Here is a 22,286-nt window from a genome sequence, read left to right as displayed (position 1 = left end):
TAGCAAAATGATTAACAGTTTATTTACGCTACAATGTTGGCCGAAGTATTCTTCATGTCTATTTATAAGTTCTACAATCATCGCACTACTCTTGTATTGGGATAAAATTGTCACGAACTAAAAATAGCTGTTTATTTTGATCATTCGTGACGTATGGTGACAATACTACTAAAGATACTCTTTACTATCAGAGAATAGTGATCTGGAATGATGGCGTATGAAGCATCATCCTCCTACTACATATGAGAAGGTGGATTTGTTCTCGAATGACACCTACAGAATTTTGGTAAATAAATTCGGGAATATTTTTAGAAAGGAACGGTGTCCATGATTTTGGAATTATTGAGTATACCTACTATCTAATGCTGAATAACTAAACTGAACCTTAAAAAAGCTACCTACTCTAACTATTGTAGATTTCATAACTTGGCTTACCAAGGCTTGTTCGAAATATTTACCGCGGCCTAGGTACACAAAGGGCCCCAGAAGGAACAAAGATGTGTTTTATGCAAATAGACAGTTGGACTAGTTGGAGAATCATCTGATGATTTCCCGTCTCAAAAAAAGGTAGATTTTTAATGTATTTGGTTATAGGATCGTTCGGTTACATTCTAGAACTGAATGCAACATATAAGGTAGGTATAAGTTCCATCAATGAAGTGATTCAAAGGTAAATAGTACCTAATTGTAAACCTATAAAACATTTTGCATTAGGTAATCCCACCTCATCGCATGTCCGCTGTGCCCTGAAACTTGCTCGCGGCAGGACCTTATGAGTGCATCCGGCCGTGCTCTCGCTGTGGCGGCATATTGGGCTGACAAAGTGTAGTCTCACTATAAGACATGTCATCGACACGAAAGAAGAAGAAGAATTAGGTAATTAGTAGTTTTTCTAATCTTGGATTATACCTATAGATCTGTTCCCTGTTCAATCCCAGTATTTCCGATTTGAGGACCAACCACGACGTGATCTGAATATGCAGACGGAGATTCTAGTAGTTATCCTCTCAATCCATGGAGGTAGGTACTAATTATTACAGGACAGTTCCCAAAAAGCATGGCCCATCCACGGCAATTTCCCAAACAATCCGTCATACCTACTACTGAATGATACCGTAGACGCGTCAAGTTCAAGGTGTAACGTGAATCAGCCAGTGTGGGCCGCTGAAAGTTCTATTTAAATCTCATTAGAGACCGACAAACGGTAGTCTCGAGTCCAGAGCGGCGCGCGCCTGCAACGAACTAACAACCACAAAGGTGAATTTCTTTATTGTTTTTTTTTTTAAGAACCTAGTGTTGTTTATTTGTTGTGTGCTCTTAAAGGTACTTAACTAGTGTTCTTTTTTTGAATTGTGAACGTTAAGTTTGGGCGGGATTTTGTAGCGGGAAAATAGTATCGGACCTACTTAGTTATTTTTCCATGCAATTGGAAACTGTGAATGTATAGTTAGTTATGTGGTATCGATTTGTTTGAACAACTGCGTGTAATCGGTTCTTGGCTATTCAAGTAGTATTATGATTTTAATTTAATTGGAACGCTGCATATTGCGCGGAAAACTGGTTAACCCATATTTCAGGCCCTATACCTGAAATGATAAAAAAACAAAGTAAAGTCAGTATTTACCAAATTATATTACACCTTTTTCATAATTCAAAAAAAATTCTAGAAAAACACTTTCCACCATCGTATTTCACCAACTTCAAAAAACAATCTTCAAAAAAACTCGAACTCCTTAGATACGCACCTCACATTGTTTACATCAACACTCGATCTAAAACCGTAACTATTACAACACTAATATGTCGCATAACTCTCAAACTGTTCCAATATTCGGTTCGGAACGTTGCATCAGCTCTATAAACGTTCCCAGGTGACTCACGGTGCGTGGAATCGTTCCAGAATTTCATAGAATGTGCACCGATTGCTACTTGTAAACAAGATCGATAAACTTCGACGAGCTTTTTGTTGGCGCTGTAAAATAGCTGTTAATGTAGTTAGAGGTCGATTGGACAGCTCTATTTAGTGTTGGGTTTTATAATGTTTTTCGTTATTATACCGGTTCTTGAAGGGAATTGATTGGGATCGGAATACTGGCTAAGGGATTTTCCGATGAGACTTTCGTACCCAAAAATGGTTAGATAGCTTCTTCATATTAGATTTTCAAATTCTAAAATCTACCTACTGGTCCATCGAACGTAAAAAAAATTCATAGAAAAATATTGTGTTTGGGATTCGTAAACAACATGCAATTTTTATTTTCGATGTGCATAGCCAAACCCTTGTGAGCGCATTTATCAATACGTAGGTGCGTCAACGTAAACAAAAAAAAAAAATAACTGGCAAATATATCAAAATAAAAAACGACCTTTCTATATAAAAAAGTAAATAAAAATTCAAATTTAGAATCACCTGTATGCGTTCAAATAACATTGGTCTGGGTCGTCCATTACAAGCGCAGTCGATGTAACCGCTGAAAATAAACGTGCCATGAAAATACCCGCTGTTTATATCTACGCGATGAATAGACAATGTTGTTGATTTATCTCTGGCCAAAGATAAGTTTTACGACCTCTTGCAAGGGTATTGATATCCTATGGTTTTGCTGGGCCATTCTATGTTGGTTAGGAGTTGGCAGTTATAGGATTGTGATTGGAATGGGACATAGTATGACTTTGGTAGATAGGACCTTGTTGCATAAAGAATACCTAAATCAGCCATTTAATTATTTTAATCTTTGGCTGAAGCATATCTATGTACCTTTATGCGCCAACATCTATAGTTTGTTTGTTTGGAAGAACTTAGAAACTTCTGGTCCGATTTGAAAAGTTTTTTCAGAGATAGTTAAAATGATCGAGGCTACTTTTATCAGTGACACTGTTGGTGAAAGTTAATTGAGATAAACGAGGGGAAGTTTTGATGAGACATTGGTTACCTATCATGACAGTATTTAGGTTTCTTATAATCGACATTTAACACATAAACCCTAAGTATTACTTAGGTCCCCTTTTCCTTCAACACTAACGTTTCTTCTTTCCAATTCCAGATGTCGATAGTACCTCTAATGTTCCGCGACTGGTGGGACGAGTGGGACAGGCCCTCTCGTCTGTTGGACCAGCACTTCGGCATGGGCCTGAAGAGGGACGAGCTCCTCTCTTCCCTCTCCACCCTCCCATCCTCCTCGCTGTTCAGGAACTCCTACTTCAGGCCATGGAGAACGAGTCTGACGAGGCAGGAGTCTGCTTCCACTATTAACTTGACTAAGGAGAAATTTGAGGTGAGATATTTTCGTAGATTATAGGTACCTAAATGAAATATTTTTTTTGGAACGTGTGTGTAAGAGAATTAACTGAAAAAGGCTTCATTTGAGTTTTAGGAATATCCTAAGAACGAAAGATTTATTTGATTCTGATATGCGAGTATTATCGTAGTAACTATTATAGTAATCTGTGGTATTATGAGGTAACATTGTTAGAGAGATGACTATTTAACTACTAAACTATGACTATTCTTTGACTTCAAAATATCTCAGTGGGTCTCGTGACACGTCTGCGAGTACTATCCATGATTACATTTGTAACACTCAATAAAGCGAGTTAGGACTGCTTAAATCTTCTCATTACCACATGACATGTGACGTCTAACTGCGTAGCTTAAAATGCCGATTTAACATGATGTTTGTGGGAACTGGACTTTTAGATAATCACATCTCGAGAAAAAAGATAATTCTGCTTCCCTACCCCTTCCCTTTGTATTACTAGAACTGGTATCTATCATTTTTGCTTTTTGTACATTCCAGGTCATCCTAGATGTCCAGCAGTTCACACCTGAAGAGATCACAGTGAAAGCCTCGAACAACAGCGTTGTCGTCGAAGGCAGGCACGAGGAGAAGCAAGACGAGCACGGTTTCATCTCCCGTCAGTTCACCCGTCGCTACATCCTTCCTGGAGGTTACGACGTGCAAGACCTGGTCAGCACACTGTCTTCCGACGGAGTCTTGACAATCACAGCACCAAAGCGACCCCCTCCTAACGCGGGCGAGAGGATAGTTCCTATTACAAAGACTGGTCCTGCCAAGCAGCCCGAACCAGTCAAGACCGAACAGCCCCGTGAACAAACAGTACCTATCGTCACCTCCCCTTGATCATCCTATTCGGGGTCTACTAACGAGACATCGATATTATTGTCAATGAATCGATGTTCAACGATCGAATCATAAATAGCATTTATTTAAGCGCCGTTCTTGGCCAATAACGACTAGCTTATTCGAAATGAACGAATTAGGTTTTTTTTTTATATTGATTTGTATAAAAGAGGAATGCAACATCATTTGTTTGTAATAAAATTTAATAAATGATTTCCAATCATCATTCAAGTATCTTTTTTTGTTCTTGCAGATGTACCTACCTCTAATTAATGCTTACTTTGAACCTTTTTCAAATCCCAAAACTGAGGCTCAATCAATTGTTACCTGAAGTGGAGAATCAAAAATTCTAATCAAGTAGGTATCAGCTTAGTATAGTTTCAGACCCAATTTTAACCGCACAGTTGATTTAATTTTAGTTGGATGATTTAATTTCTTGAAAAATTACAAAATAGTTGTATGTACTTTATCAAGCAGGTGCGTTTAGCAACTATTCACTCTTACATGCACAAGAGACAGAACGCATTACTAAGAAACACTTAACCGTCGCAAGCGCAAACCGCGAGCGCACATTAATGCTTAGCAAACGCACGCCACAAAGAAAGAACAAATGCGCGCTGAACTACAAATAATGAACAATAATTCCTTCACTAGTTAATGTAAAACGCAACTTGTGGTGTGCCAAGTGCTAAGAACATTTAAATAATCGGAAAAGAAATGAGCATCACAAATCTCTGTGCGAAAATGACGAGGCAATGCATCAAATAGCAAAAGCTCACTCATTTTCGATCACATCGTTATGCACACAAGCTAAAAATTGTCAAACACAAGCAGTGGCGGATTTACCGTAGTGGCCACCGAAGTCATGACCACAAGTTTAATTTACTTGTGGCGTCACATTTATTTCTTCTTTTTATATATTCCCATATGTACTCCCTTACGTAGGAACTGCCCTTGTACTTCCTTATGTACGTCCTTACGTACCATCAAAATGTAGGTGCTTTCGCATAAATGTGTCAACACCTCAAAAACTTGAGGCACACAGGTGCAAATCTATTCATGACACTGATGTTACCTCTGGCAGTCAATAAGGCACGGCAAAGGCGTCTCCAGTTGATCAAATCCTCTGAGACCAAGTGTGACCTGTCACACTGTAATGACGGATTTTCTATAAGTCAACAAAGCAAAATGGCGAATAGTCATGCCGTATTATGGGCTCCGTTTGACTAATTTAATTCACCCGCGGAACGATGTGCTGACTCCAATAATATTGTTAATTTATCATTGCGCGAGGGTTGTCTGACAGAGGAATTCGGATATTTTGCACGTTGTTTGCAGTTTGTTTAATCTTTGATGATGATCGGGGGTTTGAGTGCTTTTTGGTTAGGTAACACAATTTGAAACAAGGTTTTTGTCGTTCGTTATGAAAGGCAGACTTCTAATTTGCAAAAAAAGTCAATACAAAAATCACGGCTTTATGACAATAATACAGTTCCTACTTACCTACAATTTTTTTTCAACTAGTTTCTTCCAGTGGTTTCGCCTGCAGCCGGACAAAAAGTAGTAGGTACAGCCTTACTCAATATATGCGCCATCTAACTGAAAGATTTTTTGAAATTAAACCAGTTGTTTTTTGTTCCTGCGACCTGACTAATTTGCTCTTTAACTTACGCCATCTATACAACGCTTTACATACTATCTACATACAGCGCCATCTTCATATATTGATCTGAACTTCTGTTTATAGATCACTGCGTAGATCATTATTGCCAAACCGTTTAGTAGAACAAAATTAGAAACGTTAGCGATTTGGTGTTTGCCAATATGTTTAAATATTTGCTTATTAGGTGTAGTTAAAGAAGATAAAACTAGTAAAGAAATTAGACAAGTTTTCAGATTCACTAAATAGGTAGATTAGCTTAGATATTTCATTTCAGTGCGTCTTTGGACAAATATAAGTATTGTTTTACCTAATTAGGTAAGTCCTTAGCAGGAACTCTTTTCAGGTCCTTGAAACCTAAAAAGCAAAACAAATGAACATCTGAATTGAGAACCTTCCTTTTGGGAAGTCCGTTAAAAATTATATTCATCAAAAGAACACGAAAAGCTTTTTAAATCTAACCCTGCAGTGCAGAACTATATTTCATAACTATTACAACGGCGGTGACCGCAAACTAAACGCCGTGTGATTTCTTAGCGAAAATAAAACAAATACAAGTTGAACTTATGAGTTTAACACCTCACTGTCACACGAAGAGAATTGTCGGCATGGCGACATTTTATTTGTAACAGTTTTAACGTTAAGTTGAAGGAGTTAATTTAATTAAGGGAGGACGATCTGTTCTCATAGTCTGTTAAGCCTTTTTAGTTAAACAATGTAGGTCTGTACATAATGTATGAAATCTGAAAAAGAAAATACCTGTAGGTTTCCTGTATTATCCGTAACAGTTCAGCAGAATTAGGTACCTAAATTGGCAGATAAAGATTAAGATCGAGCATTAACAAATTCTAGTATAATAAAATCCCAATCGTTCCAACTATAATATAGTTACTAGGTATATATATTGAGTCGCGACTTAAGTATAGTAATTTAATATCTGAACGATGGTCTCTTGCTTATTTCTTTAAGTATCACCTCAATTTCCAAAAGTTCACTGAAGAATAAACACAAAAAATTGCTTACGGATTCAAATTTCGCATCACAAAACACCACATTTAGGTAAGCATCTTTAAACTTAATAGAACTACAATTAACCACGATAAAACCTAAAAATAAACCAGACTTCGCCAAGCATTGTGGTAATGTAGCCTGAGTAATAGATCTCATAGTCATGGATCACCCGGGCTAAACGGCGGGGGGAGTCCAGTCCTCCCGCCGGAGTGGAGGGGAGGGGAGTTCATCAATCAGCCTGGAGCGATTACAGCAACGGTGGTGCAAGGGGGGAGAGGAAGAGGTTTTGTTCGATGAGGTTTTGTGCAAGTATTTCGTTGATGGGAGCAATGGTGTGAAGATAGGTACGTTTTTGGACTCGTGAAGGTGAAGAGTAGGTATAATAAAGCATAATTAAATCGTTTGGAGCTGAGATATGGTGAGAAATCTATTATGTACTAGAGCTGACCGACAGATTTTCTTTTTAATAAGAACAATATCCTAATGAATGAAGGATAGATCGGCTACGTAATTTAATGCATGTAAGATAATTACCAAGACAAATCATTTGAACCAGTCATAAATAAAGCAGTAGGTACAGTTTATTAGTTCATCCTTTTTGATGGCAATTTTAAATTCTCCATTTCATTTAATAAACCAGAAATTCAAAATGGGACCACATTAAAAACCAAAACTGCCACAACCATTTATGAAGTATACCGCTCTCGTAACTCTGAAATTATTTTCTAGTATGTACTGAAGTCCTACCACTTGAATTATTAAGTGGAGTTGAATTATGAACTAATTTCTATTTATCTAATAGGTATTAAGGGACAGGTACTTCAACACAAGTACCAGGTTTAATAGATAAGCTCCTATAACTTGCACCACACAAAACCGCTTGCAGTGTTCGACAAGCGATTGATCTGCCTTCGTATTAATTGTAGCTGTCTGTACCTACTATACTATACCTACGTACTTTATATAGCTATGTATAAATAAGTACTTTTGTTTGTATTGTATTGTCTGAGCCTGACTACTTGAAAACGAAAGCTCGGTCTAATTGGGATTGGAAATATCGATTAATTTTATTCGATTTGGTTTTGATTTGATCGATTACGAAGATCCAGATCCATTGCTATCGGTTTACGGTCTACAATAGGATACGCAGTTCAATGATATTAGTTCAATTATATTACATCTCATCTCCCCTTTTCTACTTCTACCTACTAGCTTTTTTCTGTACCAAGATACTGAAAACTATGAAATCGAGATATACCTATTGTGCCGCTTGTAGCTGGGGGTTAGACACAGAAGAATAATTCTTTCCTGAGAAGCCATAAGTATTCTAATTAAGCCATATTTATTTTTGCTAGCCTATTATAAGTCAAGTTCCTATAAAATAAGCAACGATTGGTTTTGCTTACGAATTGTTTTTTGCTTTTAGGCCATAAGTAGGTAATACATAAGCCCCATTATAACCAAAATCAGAAGACTGATCCCTTCTTTTTTAGCGGCATCGGGCAATAAGTTTATATGATCATCCTTTAGGTATGTGTCACCAATTAATAGGTACCTACTTACTTTATCTACTTCTTCTTTAACTACTGTAAGTATCTAGGTATCTGTGCACTTAGAGTCTTCTATTTACGAATTCGATTACTCAGCAGGTTATAATTAAACGTCAAATGATATAACTATGTATCAGAATTAGAAGAGCTTTTGTTACAGTTTGTCAATTGCTGGAAATTCTTGAATTCAAAGACTCTTTGCTTTTTTTAGTTTTCATTTCTACAAGTGCCAAAAAGCAAGATTTCGAGCGTACGTTTAAGACCTTGAGTTACAGTTAAAAAAATATGATTCCTGAATTAATTGAATAAGGAAGAAAATGAGGAGTTTTATCGTTTCAAGAGCCATTTTTGCGAAAAATTAAGACAGGGTCTTGTACCTGTGTTCTCAGAATTTTCATTATAAACACATTCAATTTATTATTTCTCGGATGTCTACCGCAAAGTCTTATAGCTGCTTAGTGAAAAAAATCTTTTCAATAGTAAGATAGGTAAAAACAAATTGTAATGATTACTTAAGTTACCGTACTTAGTACTCAATACCCTCCATCATAAAGTAAATATGCAATTTCAGGAAAATTAGGACATAAGTAAAGGTTGATTTACTTAAAACTTGAAACCTTTCCTACAACTAAGTAAAGAATTTAAAATATTAAATAGCTAGCATATTTTCTGTAATAATCTGGTAAGAATTTTGTCAATATTGTTGCTCATCATTTTTATGGAATAGTTACCTATAAGTAAGAGGGTAATAATTAGGTAATGCGAAAAAGTTTTGTTTGGACTGCTTGCTTGCTTGCTGCAATCCAAGTTTTGTATGTTTATTTTTTGTAAGAAGATTAAGTAAGAAATACCAACAGTTAAGTTTTTAACCACATACCTAAGATATTTATGACAACTTTAAAATAATTAGGTGCCTAATTCAAGTCTACATAATTGTCAACAGTGAATAGGTACCTACCTACCTACCTACTTAGGTAATACTAATTTGTGCCCTGGTATGAAATAATTTCGGAACGATCTTCAATGAATATACCTTAGATTTAACTAAGTTCATGTTTTTATACTGATAAGCTAAGTAAAGACTTCAACGCGTCTAATAAACATACGCTTAATTCCAAAACGAAGTTTTCCTACTTTATTCATTTAAAAACTGCATTAGAAAGCCTATCAATCTCATAAAACTTCCTAATAACCAATTAAAACGAAACAAATTAATGAATGAACAGATTGTTCATTAAACAGGCGACCTCATTCATCGGATCCATTAATCAACGGCATCTATACGTAAACAGAGCTAACACTAACAGCTCATTAAATGCGCAAACGAAACTCCGATTAAGGGGCATTAATATCACGTTTCACTATCGCTATTAATCACAGCGAGCGATCAATGCCACGCGATTATTTTATAGCTTGAATAAAAACAATTGAAGTGCGGCGGGCGGAGCATCGAGCTGAAATATCAGTTTGTTATCGCGGTGTTTGATTCGCCGTGTGTCGGACGCCTCTAGGCGGGGCCTGGCGGAGAGGGGCGACCGGCGGCCGGCGCGCCATACCATTACGAGCGAGCACACGCAGCGCTCGCTTCCCCGGTCCGTGTCCGTTGTATGTCCGTCGCGAGTGCGTGCTCACGTGCCTCCCGTGGCGTATTCCTCGCACCGTGCCTTCCAAGCCGCCAAGATTCGGGTGAAGAACCGTGAGCCGGTGCCGGCGTACGCCATGGCCGACGCCGACCGTGATTCGGACCTTGGCGACGACAGCCCTGTGGTAAGTCTCTTTACTTTCAATACACGCGAAAAATCCCCCTTTAAAAACTTCCCTGATCAAAGTTATCGAGCCAAATTATCATCCTTACATGTTCCCTTATTCTTATAAGTTTGTTTCTCTTCTACCCATGCGGTTAGTTGCATGTTGTCAGTTGTCGGCGTTTCTATAAGCCGTGGAAGGTATGTTTGAAGTGTTGTTAGCAAGAGCATTGTTACTGGCTGTTGTTATTCTACCGACTGCTACCGGTTGTTATGACAACCGTGCTCTGATAAGCTATGTAACCTATCCTTGATTGAAGTTAAATAATTGATTGATTTTATCTCTTTGCAAGACTTGATATTTTTTGTGAGGGTAGTGCGAAAATATTGAGAAGAAAATCCCAATTAAATTGATTGTACAAATGATTGATTTAATGTAAGCCTACGTATGATTTTGCATAACATAAAACAAACGGATTAAATAAGGAAGCCCAATGAGAATGAAATAGACACGGGAGAAGTGTGTATAACTTTTCCAAAAAAAAAAAAAAAACTGTTAGAAGATAGGTATAGCTATAGATAATATTGTCGTTGTCAATTGTTATGAAGCATCACAAGATAATGCATGCCATGTGGTGTCAACAAACTTCGGACGCAAAAGCTAGGCTCAAAAACATTGTTATTTATTTGCACATTCCTAAAGAAATATGTACTGACCCACACTGTATGAGTATGTCCAAAATATATATATGAGTCAGGTTAATGTAGGTATGTATGTAAATCTACGCATATTTAAGGTAATGGTAATATTAAAGAGAAATTTTTTTTTGTTTCTATCCTTTAGTCTCCGAAACTACGGAACCGATTTGAAAAATTCTTTCACTCTTGGGCGCTGCGACATGGGCCATATTTTATCCAGGTACGGGCCGAAGTTTTCCGGGACGCGGGTAAAACTGTTTGAAAATAGCTAGTTAACCATAAACATATGTATCTCAGGATTTGTTTAGTAGATAAAAAAGTAATTAGGTATGTCGGACAAATACGGAAATGTTAAAGAGACTATTAATTTAAATTGGCTAAATCCTTTGATGTGATAGATTTGGGTCCTACCGAGTATAGATATAAACGCTTGAAGGCTTTGCAATTTCAGCCTAAAGGGTGTTATATAAACTTTTGGCATCAATTACCTATTGAATTAATTATTTAATCAGATGATAATTTATGAATAAAGCATAAATTCTTAGGCGGTTTATATTGATCTCTACTTAGGCACAGGTATTTAGCCTTGGGCCTAGACTTGTAACTTGTAGCTGATCAATAGGCCGAATATTATTTAAACTAAAGGCTACAGTTTTATATTCTTCATGATTCCACCTTTTTTGTGATAAAATACACAATATACCTACCTTCTTTCTGGAATGAAAAATGAAAATTCACAGGATAGATTTGAAGTCAGAGGCACTTACAAATAATGTTATCAATTTATTTTCTTGATTGTGGCACAATAAAATAGCCATTTAGGTAGATTTAACTACTTTATGTTTATTTTGACGTCACTGTTATTTATCATGAATGTGATGTCATAATCATACTGTGATTATTATAACAACGTCTTGTCTTTCCATTTAAACTACTTGGGTATTTTGAAAAGGAAATCTTTATCATACTTTTCAATAGAAGAAATATTTCAATTGGAACAATTGAACTGGGTTAAAAAATGCAGAATAAAGATTGGTATAAAAAAATTAATTACTAGGCTTAGGCAGGCTTAAATCGTTTAAAGTTGAATTGGTGCCTGTGACAATTTGATTCAATGATACCAGAGTAAAAAGTGCAAATAATTAAAATAAACAAATCTAATAAGATTTACTTAGCGTTGTTAATATTGTTATCTAGTTTTCCAATGCTACTGTACCTGCTCAGTTATTTTGTGTGTTTTTATACATACATAATATTATTTTTTCATAAATTGCAAGCCCCATATAAAAATCATGAATCATCAATACCTCGTGGTGTTTTCATCGATAGCAAAAGAAACTAGTTACTTATCAATGTCTAAGTAGAGATAACCGCGGCTGTCCCACATCTGGTTTTCTATTGTTATATTCAGGTACTAAAATATAGGGTTTATTTGGGTTTATTGCACTTTTTAAAATATTGCTATGTACGATAGTAACGGTGGTCCATGTGGCCCTTTGCTGCAAGTAATAATTTTTTAGAAAAAAAAACAAAATTAGTAATTTTCTGTGAGAGTAGTTGGTTCTTACTATTTAAACTATGTAGTTTTATAAAAGTTAAAAAGAACCTTAAGGAGCACTTGCTATTTTTTCTCATAGATACCTACCATATACACCTAGTAGTAAAAGATCAGTCCAAAAATAATAGTAACAAACCTATTAGCTTTAAATGTGCAAATGTAAAATTCTAAAATCCGCAGTGCAGTCCTAAAGCCAACAAAATGCCATGTTTGGCGACATCTATGCAACACATGTGTCGCCTTCAATGTGTCGGCCTCAACAAAATGGCGCCGATATGATTATTTATTAATAACGAATTCGGCTGCGATTCGGTTTCAAGCTTGTTTTATTGCAGGACGAAGGTTCCCATCTGCGGCGGCTCTACAAAATTTGACTGCACATTGTTTATTTAGCGGAACTGTTTTTGTCCATGTTCATAATTCGTCAAAAGGAACGGCATCGATATTTTGCCCTCAGTTTTTTGTGCTTCCCGCTAAGGAGGTTTATGATTTCTAAGCTAATAATGACGTCGCAGATGATAACAAGTCACCGCAGTTTGGCATTTATTGTGTTATCGAATAATGCACTGTAACAGTGATAAATATGCACCTGTGATTCATAAAATACGTGCATTCGGTTATAATAAACAAGCTGTCACATGATTTACTGTTTCTAACATAAATGTAATAATAGAATAATCTAGATTCGAAACTGAAATAGCTGAAGCCACATCAAATGTAACCGAAACAAATATAATCTAAAGCAGTTTCAGCAAGTCAGAATTGATGAACAATCCGGGAATTCTAACGATGTAAAGTAACGAGATCTGAAGACTTTATTATCGCTTACCTGTATAACACATCATTAGCCGTTTATTTCTGTCCCGACACATATAATGTTTGCGTTTGACTCAATCATTTATTCAGCGGTGTGTCTGGCTTTGGCGACATCTCACGGGAGGCCAGAACGCACGATTTATTATCCCCACTCGGCGAATAGAGGGCCACGAATTAATTAATCAAGCCTAGCTGTCACTCAGTGCACAATCGCGGACTATACTTAGCTCATATCCCGACCGCACGCTTCCTTTTCCTGTCGACACCGCGACGTACCATTAATTGAAATAATTGGCGGGCTTCGAGATTTTATTTTTTCGCGTTGACAACTCCGCTTGGCGGTTTGCATTAATTTTAATTAACTATGCCCGTGTGGCACTTATTTTTACACCATTTCTTGGCATTTCAATGAAAAATTGCGGATTCGGTGATGAAGTTATAAAAGTAATTTATAAAAAGGTGTTGAGTTGGCTTTTGGTGTCGCACATAAATAATAAAAATGTAGGTATTTTTCAGTACCGAAGTCAAATGGATCGATAAACGTACGTGCAAATTATATTTACATTGTTGTTTATACAAGGAAAATGTACTAATTGTCCAATATTTTTTCCGTCGCATTAACATGTGTTATCAGAAAATTGAGAAGCGAGTTATGCACTGTAATGTTTGTACATAGCTAGTCGTGAATCAGTTTATTGCATAACATTGCGCGTTAGATTTATTTGGCTTCATTTCAAACGCAGATGTATTCAATAGAGAGGAACGAACTTTAGTTTTTGTTTTTCAGTCAATTTGAATAGTGGTAAATATACAGCACATAATTTTTTTAACTCTTTCCTGTGATTCACAGGTAAGATAATTAAAAAAAATGTTCACACGGAATTTTAGTCATATTAATAATGATCTTTACTGTGCTTAGTGTTTGGAGTACCTAAATTAAGAATAACCTTGTAAGTTAGAATAATCAAATCAATCCCATTTTCTACTCAAGCATGACGTTCAACTCTCAATATTTTGACGTTACAATTTTTTGCTGTGGCAACCCACTTATGACACAATGAGGTGTAACACACAGTCGGCAGGTGAACGCTACCTGGTCGCGTGCTAGCCACAATAGTAGGTGGGCTTATGGGAATACACCATACTTATCTATTACTGGCTGTATAAGAAAAAAAAACTCACACGTTTTTAAACCAATTCCAAAATACTGGCCGTTTTATTGAACTTTTATAAGCCAGCTAAAACCTTTTTGGTTCTGAGACTCAAGTCTTACCATAAACGGTAAATCAGACTCCCACGGGTTCAAATCCAAGTCCGTTAAGAATATTGAAAGTAACCATAAACTCTGTTTGCTATTCCATTGTTTTAATACACATTTATTAATTTGACCCCAGCTTAGTGCTTATTCAATCCTTTCACTCAACTGTTATGTAGTTATTTACCTACATTCTTCCATCGCTTTTGTATTTTTTATGCGAACCTGCATATCAAATTGTTACTTTTCATATGCTCACATATTTTGATTATCCGACACGAACGGCCTTTTGTTGAAGATTTTAATTTGCATACAAATAAAATGGCTGACTCGACAAAAGAACCATTGTCACAGTTCTTTATACAGAAATCGAACTTGATCCTTTATCTCTCATTTATATTCAACATATCTGTCGTAAATAATCGTATTGACATTCAATATTTATAAAGGAAAGGTTGCGTGGGTTCGCGGCTGCCCGTCACACCGACACGTAACGTGGATTCAATTATCGTCACTATCTGCGATCAGAGTCAGGCACGGATTTAAGTCGCATTTTGTGCTCTTAATCCTAGCTAATACGTTAAATGTCAGCCTCGTTTAATTCTTGATAATCTAACGCCTTTTTAGAGTATTGGAGCCAAATGTTTAGTTCCGGTAGATTATGCGTTCTACTTCCTCTTCCCGTCCTTCCCGTCCTGCTGTAATACCTACCTATATTGTTTTCATTTTGTTAATAACCTATCAGTTTCGATAATTCCTAAAGGAAATAGGACAAGGCAAAGCTTAGCAACAAAAACAAATAAATATTGGTAGTTTTTCTATTTAGTCGTTGCAGTTTTAATTCTAGGCTAAAATCTGAATTTTATGGCGAGCATCCCACGTAAAAGCTAAATAAAAATTACTGGGCCCAAATTTTGAAGCACCTTCACACAAAATTATATAAAACCACTACCATATAAAGAAAATTGTATAAGCATTTATCTACTTTCCACAATGCACGTGTGAGTGAGGTGACGAGCGCCGACCTCTGTGTAAGTAGTCACAATAGAGATGCATTATTCTAATAATATCGTACTTATCTGAAGAGGCATCGGTATTCGCGTGTCGATGTCGATATTACGTACACCTCTAATGACGAAGAAAAGTACGGACGGGAAAAAAACTGTAGAATACATGGTGACAGACTTTTTAACAGACTTTAAAAAAAGGAGGATTTGTTAGTAGTGCATTATTATTTTGACGCATTGTTCTTTCTTTTGATTATTTAAACTTATGAAAAAAAAAATGAATAATATAAAATTTTACATAATAGATAAAAAGGAAATAATAATTAAATAAAGTCACCTAACATAAGTTCCGAAATATTGTTGCCCAAGTAGGTAAGTATAAATTAGCCTACTGCTTTTGCAAAATATTAAATTGTTCATAATTAAAATGATAGATGTATAATTGTATACGTCAATTGCAATAAAAGAGTTGAATGCACTGATTGACATGTTACAGAGAAAATGGGGTCAAATTCTTTTATTTGTGCAGAATTTTACTATAGATATATATTTTTTTGTTATTGATTAGTTAGCATTAGTTATAGATAAAACTGTGATGATTACACATTACATTATAATTGCTTAAAGTATAAGATTACATATTATAAAAGATCTTGAAAAAATGTTATACCCTGTATAATTTTATTTTTGTTATAACTTTTTCTACTTATCTGGTGATGAATATTTCTTGATGTTGTCTTAAGAGCGTGTACGTCAACCGCGCGCCATTTGGCCTAAAATGGTACTTTTCAAACCACTGTTTCTCAGTAACTACTTATTCTATAACTATGTTATTTTTTAATAACGCAAGGTAATTTCACTGTCTATATAGTTAATTGAACATAAATTTCAATTTGTGTAGTTTAAATACTTAAAACCCCTATAACGTAACAGATGTTTTATAAAATTCCCGTTCAGCGTCTATTTCGAAGCTTAAATTCATGTGGAAACAGTGGCAAATCTAATAATGTTTATTTTTTTACTCATAGACGAAATCCCCATGCCTATAGTTAGTTGAAAACATTTTTTGATTTAGGTCTCTATCTTTCAGAAAAAAATATTTTAACAATGTGAAAAATTGTGAATTTCAAATGCTTTTTTTACCTATCTATCTTACTTAATTTAATATAACAATTATTTACTATAGTAATATAACTCTTTCTTTAAAACATAAACTTTATATTATAATTTAATCTCTCGTTTTTATTTTTTTATAAATTATTTAAAAACTAGTATAAAACGCTGCACGCGAGTCAACTCAAACCAGACCGCCGCAAGGCTTCACAGAGAGAGGACGTGTCGCTCCGTCACATCGCGTAGGGTGAATAACCTCTGCCGTGGATACCGAGAATAGAGTACATTTCAAGCGCGACCAACAAATCTTGATACATTACTATTTTATTTAAAGCTCAATTTTAAAGCATATTTTTTTTATCGATTGAGTTGAAATTTTGTTTGAATGTTCAGTTTTAATGACAATGTATGATTCTATATCCAATATGGCGGTATAACCAAGATGGAGAAAAAAATGTTTTTAATGCATTCCAACGATATGGGTATCAAATGAAAGGGCTTGCTATGAATAACTCGAAAAAAAATGTGTCGCGAGTCTAAATCCAATATGGCGGACTCCTTAGGCTAGAAATCACTTATTGCAGATGTCTGTTACCAATCGAGCTATATTTTTTTTTTTTCATTTTGGATGTACCCAAATTTTGACTTTTGATCTCGAATAACTTTTGAAGCATATAGGATAGATAACTTAAAACTTTATTTGCAATGGTAAACCCAAGCTCTTCACCAATATTTGGCTTTCCGGCAATTGTTGTTATTTGACCACAATTTTTCGGTCTGGATGGACTGGACCATTCATATAAACAATCAATTTTTCAAATCGGTCCAGGCGTCTTTGAGAAATCGAGAACAATCAAATTGAGAACAATCACAAAACAATCTAATAGAAACCTCCTCCTTTCTTTTTTTGAAATCGGTTAAAATACAGAAACTCTTAACATTGTCATTATCATCAGTCGACTATTTAGTACTGTTGAAAATTGTATGTAATATACAGAAAGTCCTCAAAACCAAGGTTTTCATAGGTGCCCGATTTTTTTGCAAAAGAGTGTAAGTATTAACGACTTATTTTCATGCTTTTATATTTTAGACATCCATAGACTTACACTATTTTCCCGCTATTAACTATTTACTAAATAATATATTTTTTGTTCTACCAATTTCACTCGAAAGGATCAAAATGGTTTGTGCGACTATACGTGAAGTATGATAGGCACGCACACAGCCGCGACGCTAGTCTGCGCGGTTTTTTGCGTTGAATTACCTAAAGTTGACATCGCGCGCCGAGCGTACACGCTCTTAAGTATAAAAGTAAATTTTAAAATAATTAATATGTTTTAGTTTAGTTACACTTTATAAATTAATATTTGATAGTACAATATTTGTTTTTGTTTGCTCCAGATTGCTGGTCTGGCAGTAAAAGAACGAAACGGATTCTCACTCAATGTATGTTATTTTTATTCATATTAAATATAATTTACTTTATCGACTCACATTAATTTAGCATAGTAGTAATTCGCTGTGTAATTTACAACATGCGAACATAGCCCGTAGAAATTCTTAGGAAAACCTTATCAGTTAGTATATTTTTCTATCAAGTATTAAATTATAGGTAGTTTACAATTCACAATTATTTATTGCTTGTAAATTATCAGTCATTTCAAAATGACACTTACTGCAATCACAATAAAGTTCAATTTTGAATGCAGCTCATGTGTCGCTTATGTTGTTCTGCTAGGTCAGTGCTGGTGACGTCGGTTGCGCGGGCGCCCGCATATTCGCTCAAACAGAAACAATTTATTCCATAATACCTTCCCTATTGGTTAATATAGCATTCCTATTAATATTGTTGATTAACAATAACAATTCCAAACTTATGTTGGTTAACGGTTTTGTGGTTTATAACGAATTTATTAATTTCTGCCACAATTCCCATAATCACAGTTTTTACGCATCCATCACAGCTGTTAGTACATTTTTTTCCCCTGAAAAAGACTCTCATTTCATTAAAACTTTGTCCTTGAAACCCTCGCACATAATAATGCACAGTTCAAGTTGATATTTTATAGTTGGGCCATATTCAAAAAAATTGTATATTAAAACGTCCAACAGAGTTATTTTTTTTTTAAAGAATAGCTACTAGCTAATTACTCTTAAAACAGAATAAACATTTATTTCAGCATTATGAAAAACAAAAATAACGCCCCATAATCCTCAATGAATGATTAATTTTAAAAGAAAACTACAACGTAGAACATTTGTTTTCATATAAGCAATGCGTGTCCACATTCTTGGCGCGACATTTAGAAAACATTTTATTATTCAATATTAGTATTTTAACTGACAAATAATTGATTTCTTAGCAGAGCATTGTGGAACCTGAAGGAATTTGCTAAAATTATCATGAAATATAACACGCAGAATTCAGGAATAATTAATTAAAGCAAGTCTTGATTTCCCTTCATTTCTGTTATTCCTGTCTGTTACATTAGTCATTTTAATATTTTTGTAGTAGTTATCAAAAATATTTTACCCAAAACATTAGCAACTGAACTGTCAAAAGAATCGACGAATCAAAAATGTTCGGTAATTTTGTTAAGCGCAACAAGCACGAAATATTGTGGTGCAGTGATTATTCGACAATTAAAAGTTACTTATTACTGTGAGACTTTTAAAGTATCGGTAAGTACTTTTACTGTTTTATAACTCAGCTTAGAATAAATGTATATTGACAGTATCACTGTACTATACAAGTTTCGTATAAACTAAGAATTAGCATTGAAAAAGAGATTTTTTTAGATTAGACACAAGCAATTTATTCATATCGGTTATCATATCGATTACTTTTTTCTGTGACGTAACAGATATGAACGGTTAAGGTTTGTTCACAGTGTACGTACCGAGATAAAAACGTATTTAATCAAACCTACCACTTTTCTTTTTATTTTATAATTTTATAAAGGTATCTTTACGAAAAGTCGACATGAACAGAGTAAATAAAAATCAATCCACTAATAAAATATAAAACTCGAAAATGTTTTCTATCGATATACATTTTTACAATCGATATTTGCAGATAACATCATGTATTTTAATGGGATAAGTTTGGGATAGTTACCTACCTACGAATGGCTTTAGTTCGGGTATAAGAATTGCTGTGGGGTTTGTTTTAGAATATTTAATATTTATGTATTAAGGTTTTCTTTTCTTCACAGGCAATATGCCACTAAAACCAGGTGGACGACAGCGAAATTATAGAGAACAATTCGAATACTACTATCTACTTATTTTCTTTTAAAAGTGCGTCGTTATATACTGACCCTAATAATTCGTCTCTGTTACTTTTCTGTTATAACAATATAGCTTTCCTATCTGTTTCATATCTGTTTTTTACAATTTTTTTGAAAACGACCCAGTTGTCTCAGAGGTCGAGCCGCAATTTCCGCATCGTCTAATCAAGTCGGCACCTCAACGGTTTAATCACATTTCATTGATCGTGTGTTTGTCTGTCATTACACTCCTAACTACTCATTAGCATACACGTAAGTACCCAATAGATGATAGGGCGGCGACACAACCACATTTTATTCAAATCTCGCGCAGCTCGGAGGTGAAATTGCCGAGATTCTATTACTGCGACGTTCCAAAGCTTTCTTTTGTCATAAATAATACAGTACTCTGCTAAAACTTGTCTCATCTACGTCACAAATATGATTTCTCATAATTGAGTTGCCAATTTCCTCCTGAAATCGCATTGAAACTAGATTTACTGTCAATTCTATATAATGTTTATTACACATCTTACAGTTTAATATATTCGATGTCTCATTACTCACAGGATGAACAACCATCACTCAATTGTTCATCTGACAGTAAATTTAATTAATGAATATATTCATTAATGTTGTGATTTTATAGGTTTTGTTTATGTTATGGTAATTAGAATTATCTAATAGCTATTAGGAATGGTAATGATAATCATGCATCCTTCTCTGCGTGGGAGGAGGCATGTGCCCAGCAGTGGGACGATAAGAAGCCTTTAATTTGCTAAAAAGTCATAGATAAAATAGCTGTATTTTTGCAATAAATTTGTTCTGTAGACAATATCTCATCGAGATTTCCGTGAAATTGATTGTTAAATTACAATGATACATATACCTAGTTAGTCATTGATTATGAGTGATACGCAAATACGCGATTGCAAACATTGTTACAGTATGTAGGTACTGAGTGATCATAAAATCCAGCTAAAGAAATAAACGCCTTGACTCATTCGATTGAACTGTTAAGGAAGTAATATTTCACACAATTGTGTTAAATCAATATGCGAAATTACATCGTCACGCTTACTTGCCCGAAAAGGGATGAATAGAAAAGTCTAAAACTTACCTATTAGCTGTGATCTGAATAAACGCTTGTCTCCACATTGAATTATTGGCGTTTGCCTGATCTAATTACCAAAACTGATCCAAGCACCTAACTTAGGTGAATTTAGTCTTCAATGAATACTAGTTTAATAAATCTTTTTGATTTATCTTAGAGTCATAAGGTACTTATGTAAAGGATTTCATATCGATTGTGATGAGAAGCTATATAATAGTATTGTATTTTTTATTATATGTATCTATAAATATGTACATAGGTACCTAAGTATATGTGTTTTATCAGTTGCGATAGCACCCATGACACAAGAAAACTAATATTTTAACATAGAAGACTGACTTTTTGTGAAAAGGTGTCCCGTATATTTATATTTAGTGACATCGTATCGCCCATTAAATGGTAAAAGGTAATAACAGACATAGAGTTATGTAAGGCGACACCGCACGTATCATACAGCACCGGTGGGTCTTCACGAAGTCATACGATAATATAATCTCGTTCCGATATTGCGATCAGTGCACGCCTGTCCTTAATTAAAAAGTCGCGCTTGCATGCCGCATTCGCTTTGTGAAGGAATTTGTCTGAGATTTTCTGATAGAAGGATACTGGATAGTTTTCGCATTTCCTGTTTTGTTTAAGATTTAAATTTTGGCAGATTTAGACTGCAGTCGGATAAGAAGTAGGCTATTTCGGTGCCCAGGGTACTACTATCTCTATGCCAAATGAGATCTCAATCGGCTTAGACATTTTATCGTGTAAGCGAAGAAAAGAAACAAACCAAGCAACTTTCGAATTGCAAAATAAGTTGGATTAGGAAACATAATGAGCTGGAATAGGATGACAATTAGGTTTAATAATTAGGAAATTTGTGCTAGGTTTACTGACTTACTGCAATAGTCATCAAACTGATAAACGAAGGTTAAACTCTACATACTACTTATGTAATATCGCCAATTCACTATTATACACACCCTTATTTGAACTGCAACATTGTCAAAGCACAGACAAAGTACTGACCATCTGTTTCGCAGACCACACACGTATAAACTAGCAAAAAACGCTACAAAAACAGCAATTAACGTAATATAATTCTAACACTACATATTCGAAGTAGAAAAGTTGGTAAGAAAGCACTAATGACTTTTAAGTTAGCCGATATTAAGGTAAAAAGTTGTTTCAAAGATGCACGCTCGCTTTGTTTTGTGGGCGGAGTGGGGATGATTGATACAGCTGCGCGCGCGCAACTCAAGCGGTCACGACGCGCAAGTAATCGTTCCTTTTAAATATTTTAATAATTTTCTTCTGGTTTGAGGGTTTACATGTGTACTGGATGTTTGAAGACTTTGT

The 22,286-nt window shown here is 35.1% G+C and overlaps 2 protein-coding genes across 5 annotated transcripts in view; both read left to right on the top strand.

The window, feature by feature from the left end:
- Positions 1-1,099: 1,099 nt before the first annotated feature.
- Positions 1,100-4,368, top strand: LOC110371284 (protein lethal(2)essential for life). 2 transcript variants are annotated; one of them, XM_021327447.3, is made up of 3 exons: positions 1,100-1,257; positions 3,045-3,275; positions 3,798-4,368. In XM_021327447.3, the coding sequence occupies exons 2-3, from the start codon at positions 3,045-3,047 to the stop codon at positions 4,140-4,142; spliced, it is 576 nt and encodes a 191-aa protein (XP_021183122.1). In that variant the 5' UTR covers positions 1,100-1,257; the 3' UTR covers positions 4,143-4,368. The 2 variants fall into 2 exon arrangements, with proteins under 2 accessions (XP_021183122.1, XP_063894430.1); XM_064038360.1 differs by lacking the exon at positions 1,100-1,257 and adding an exon at positions 1,301-1,323.
- A 5,437-nt stretch (positions 4,369-9,805) lies between these two features.
- The window catches only part of LOC110371269 (protein dead ringer), a 109,415-nt gene continuing 96,934 nt past the window's right edge, over positions 9,806-22,286 (top strand). For 2 of the 3 annotated variants that reach the window (XM_021327429.3, XM_049845249.2), the window contains exons 1-2: positions 9,806-10,130; positions 17,958-18,002. In XM_021327429.3, the coding sequence (XP_021183104.3) occupies positions 10,083-10,130; positions 17,958-18,002 (93 nt within the window). In that variant the 5' untranslated portion in view covers positions 9,806-10,082. The remainder of the gene's footprint in view (positions 10,131-17,957; positions 18,003-22,286) is intronic. The other variant, XM_049845251.2, reaches the window with a different exon arrangement.

Source organism: Helicoverpa armigera, chromosome 15 (assembly GCF_030705265.1).
Source record: "Helicoverpa armigera isolate CAAS_96S chromosome 15, ASM3070526v1, whole genome shotgun sequence".
In the NCBI taxonomy this organism is placed as follows: Eukaryota; Metazoa; Arthropoda; class Insecta; order Lepidoptera; family Noctuidae; genus Helicoverpa; species Helicoverpa armigera.
Note: the sequence above shows the minus strand (reverse complement) of the source record. Positions and strands in the feature narration are given on the sequence as shown.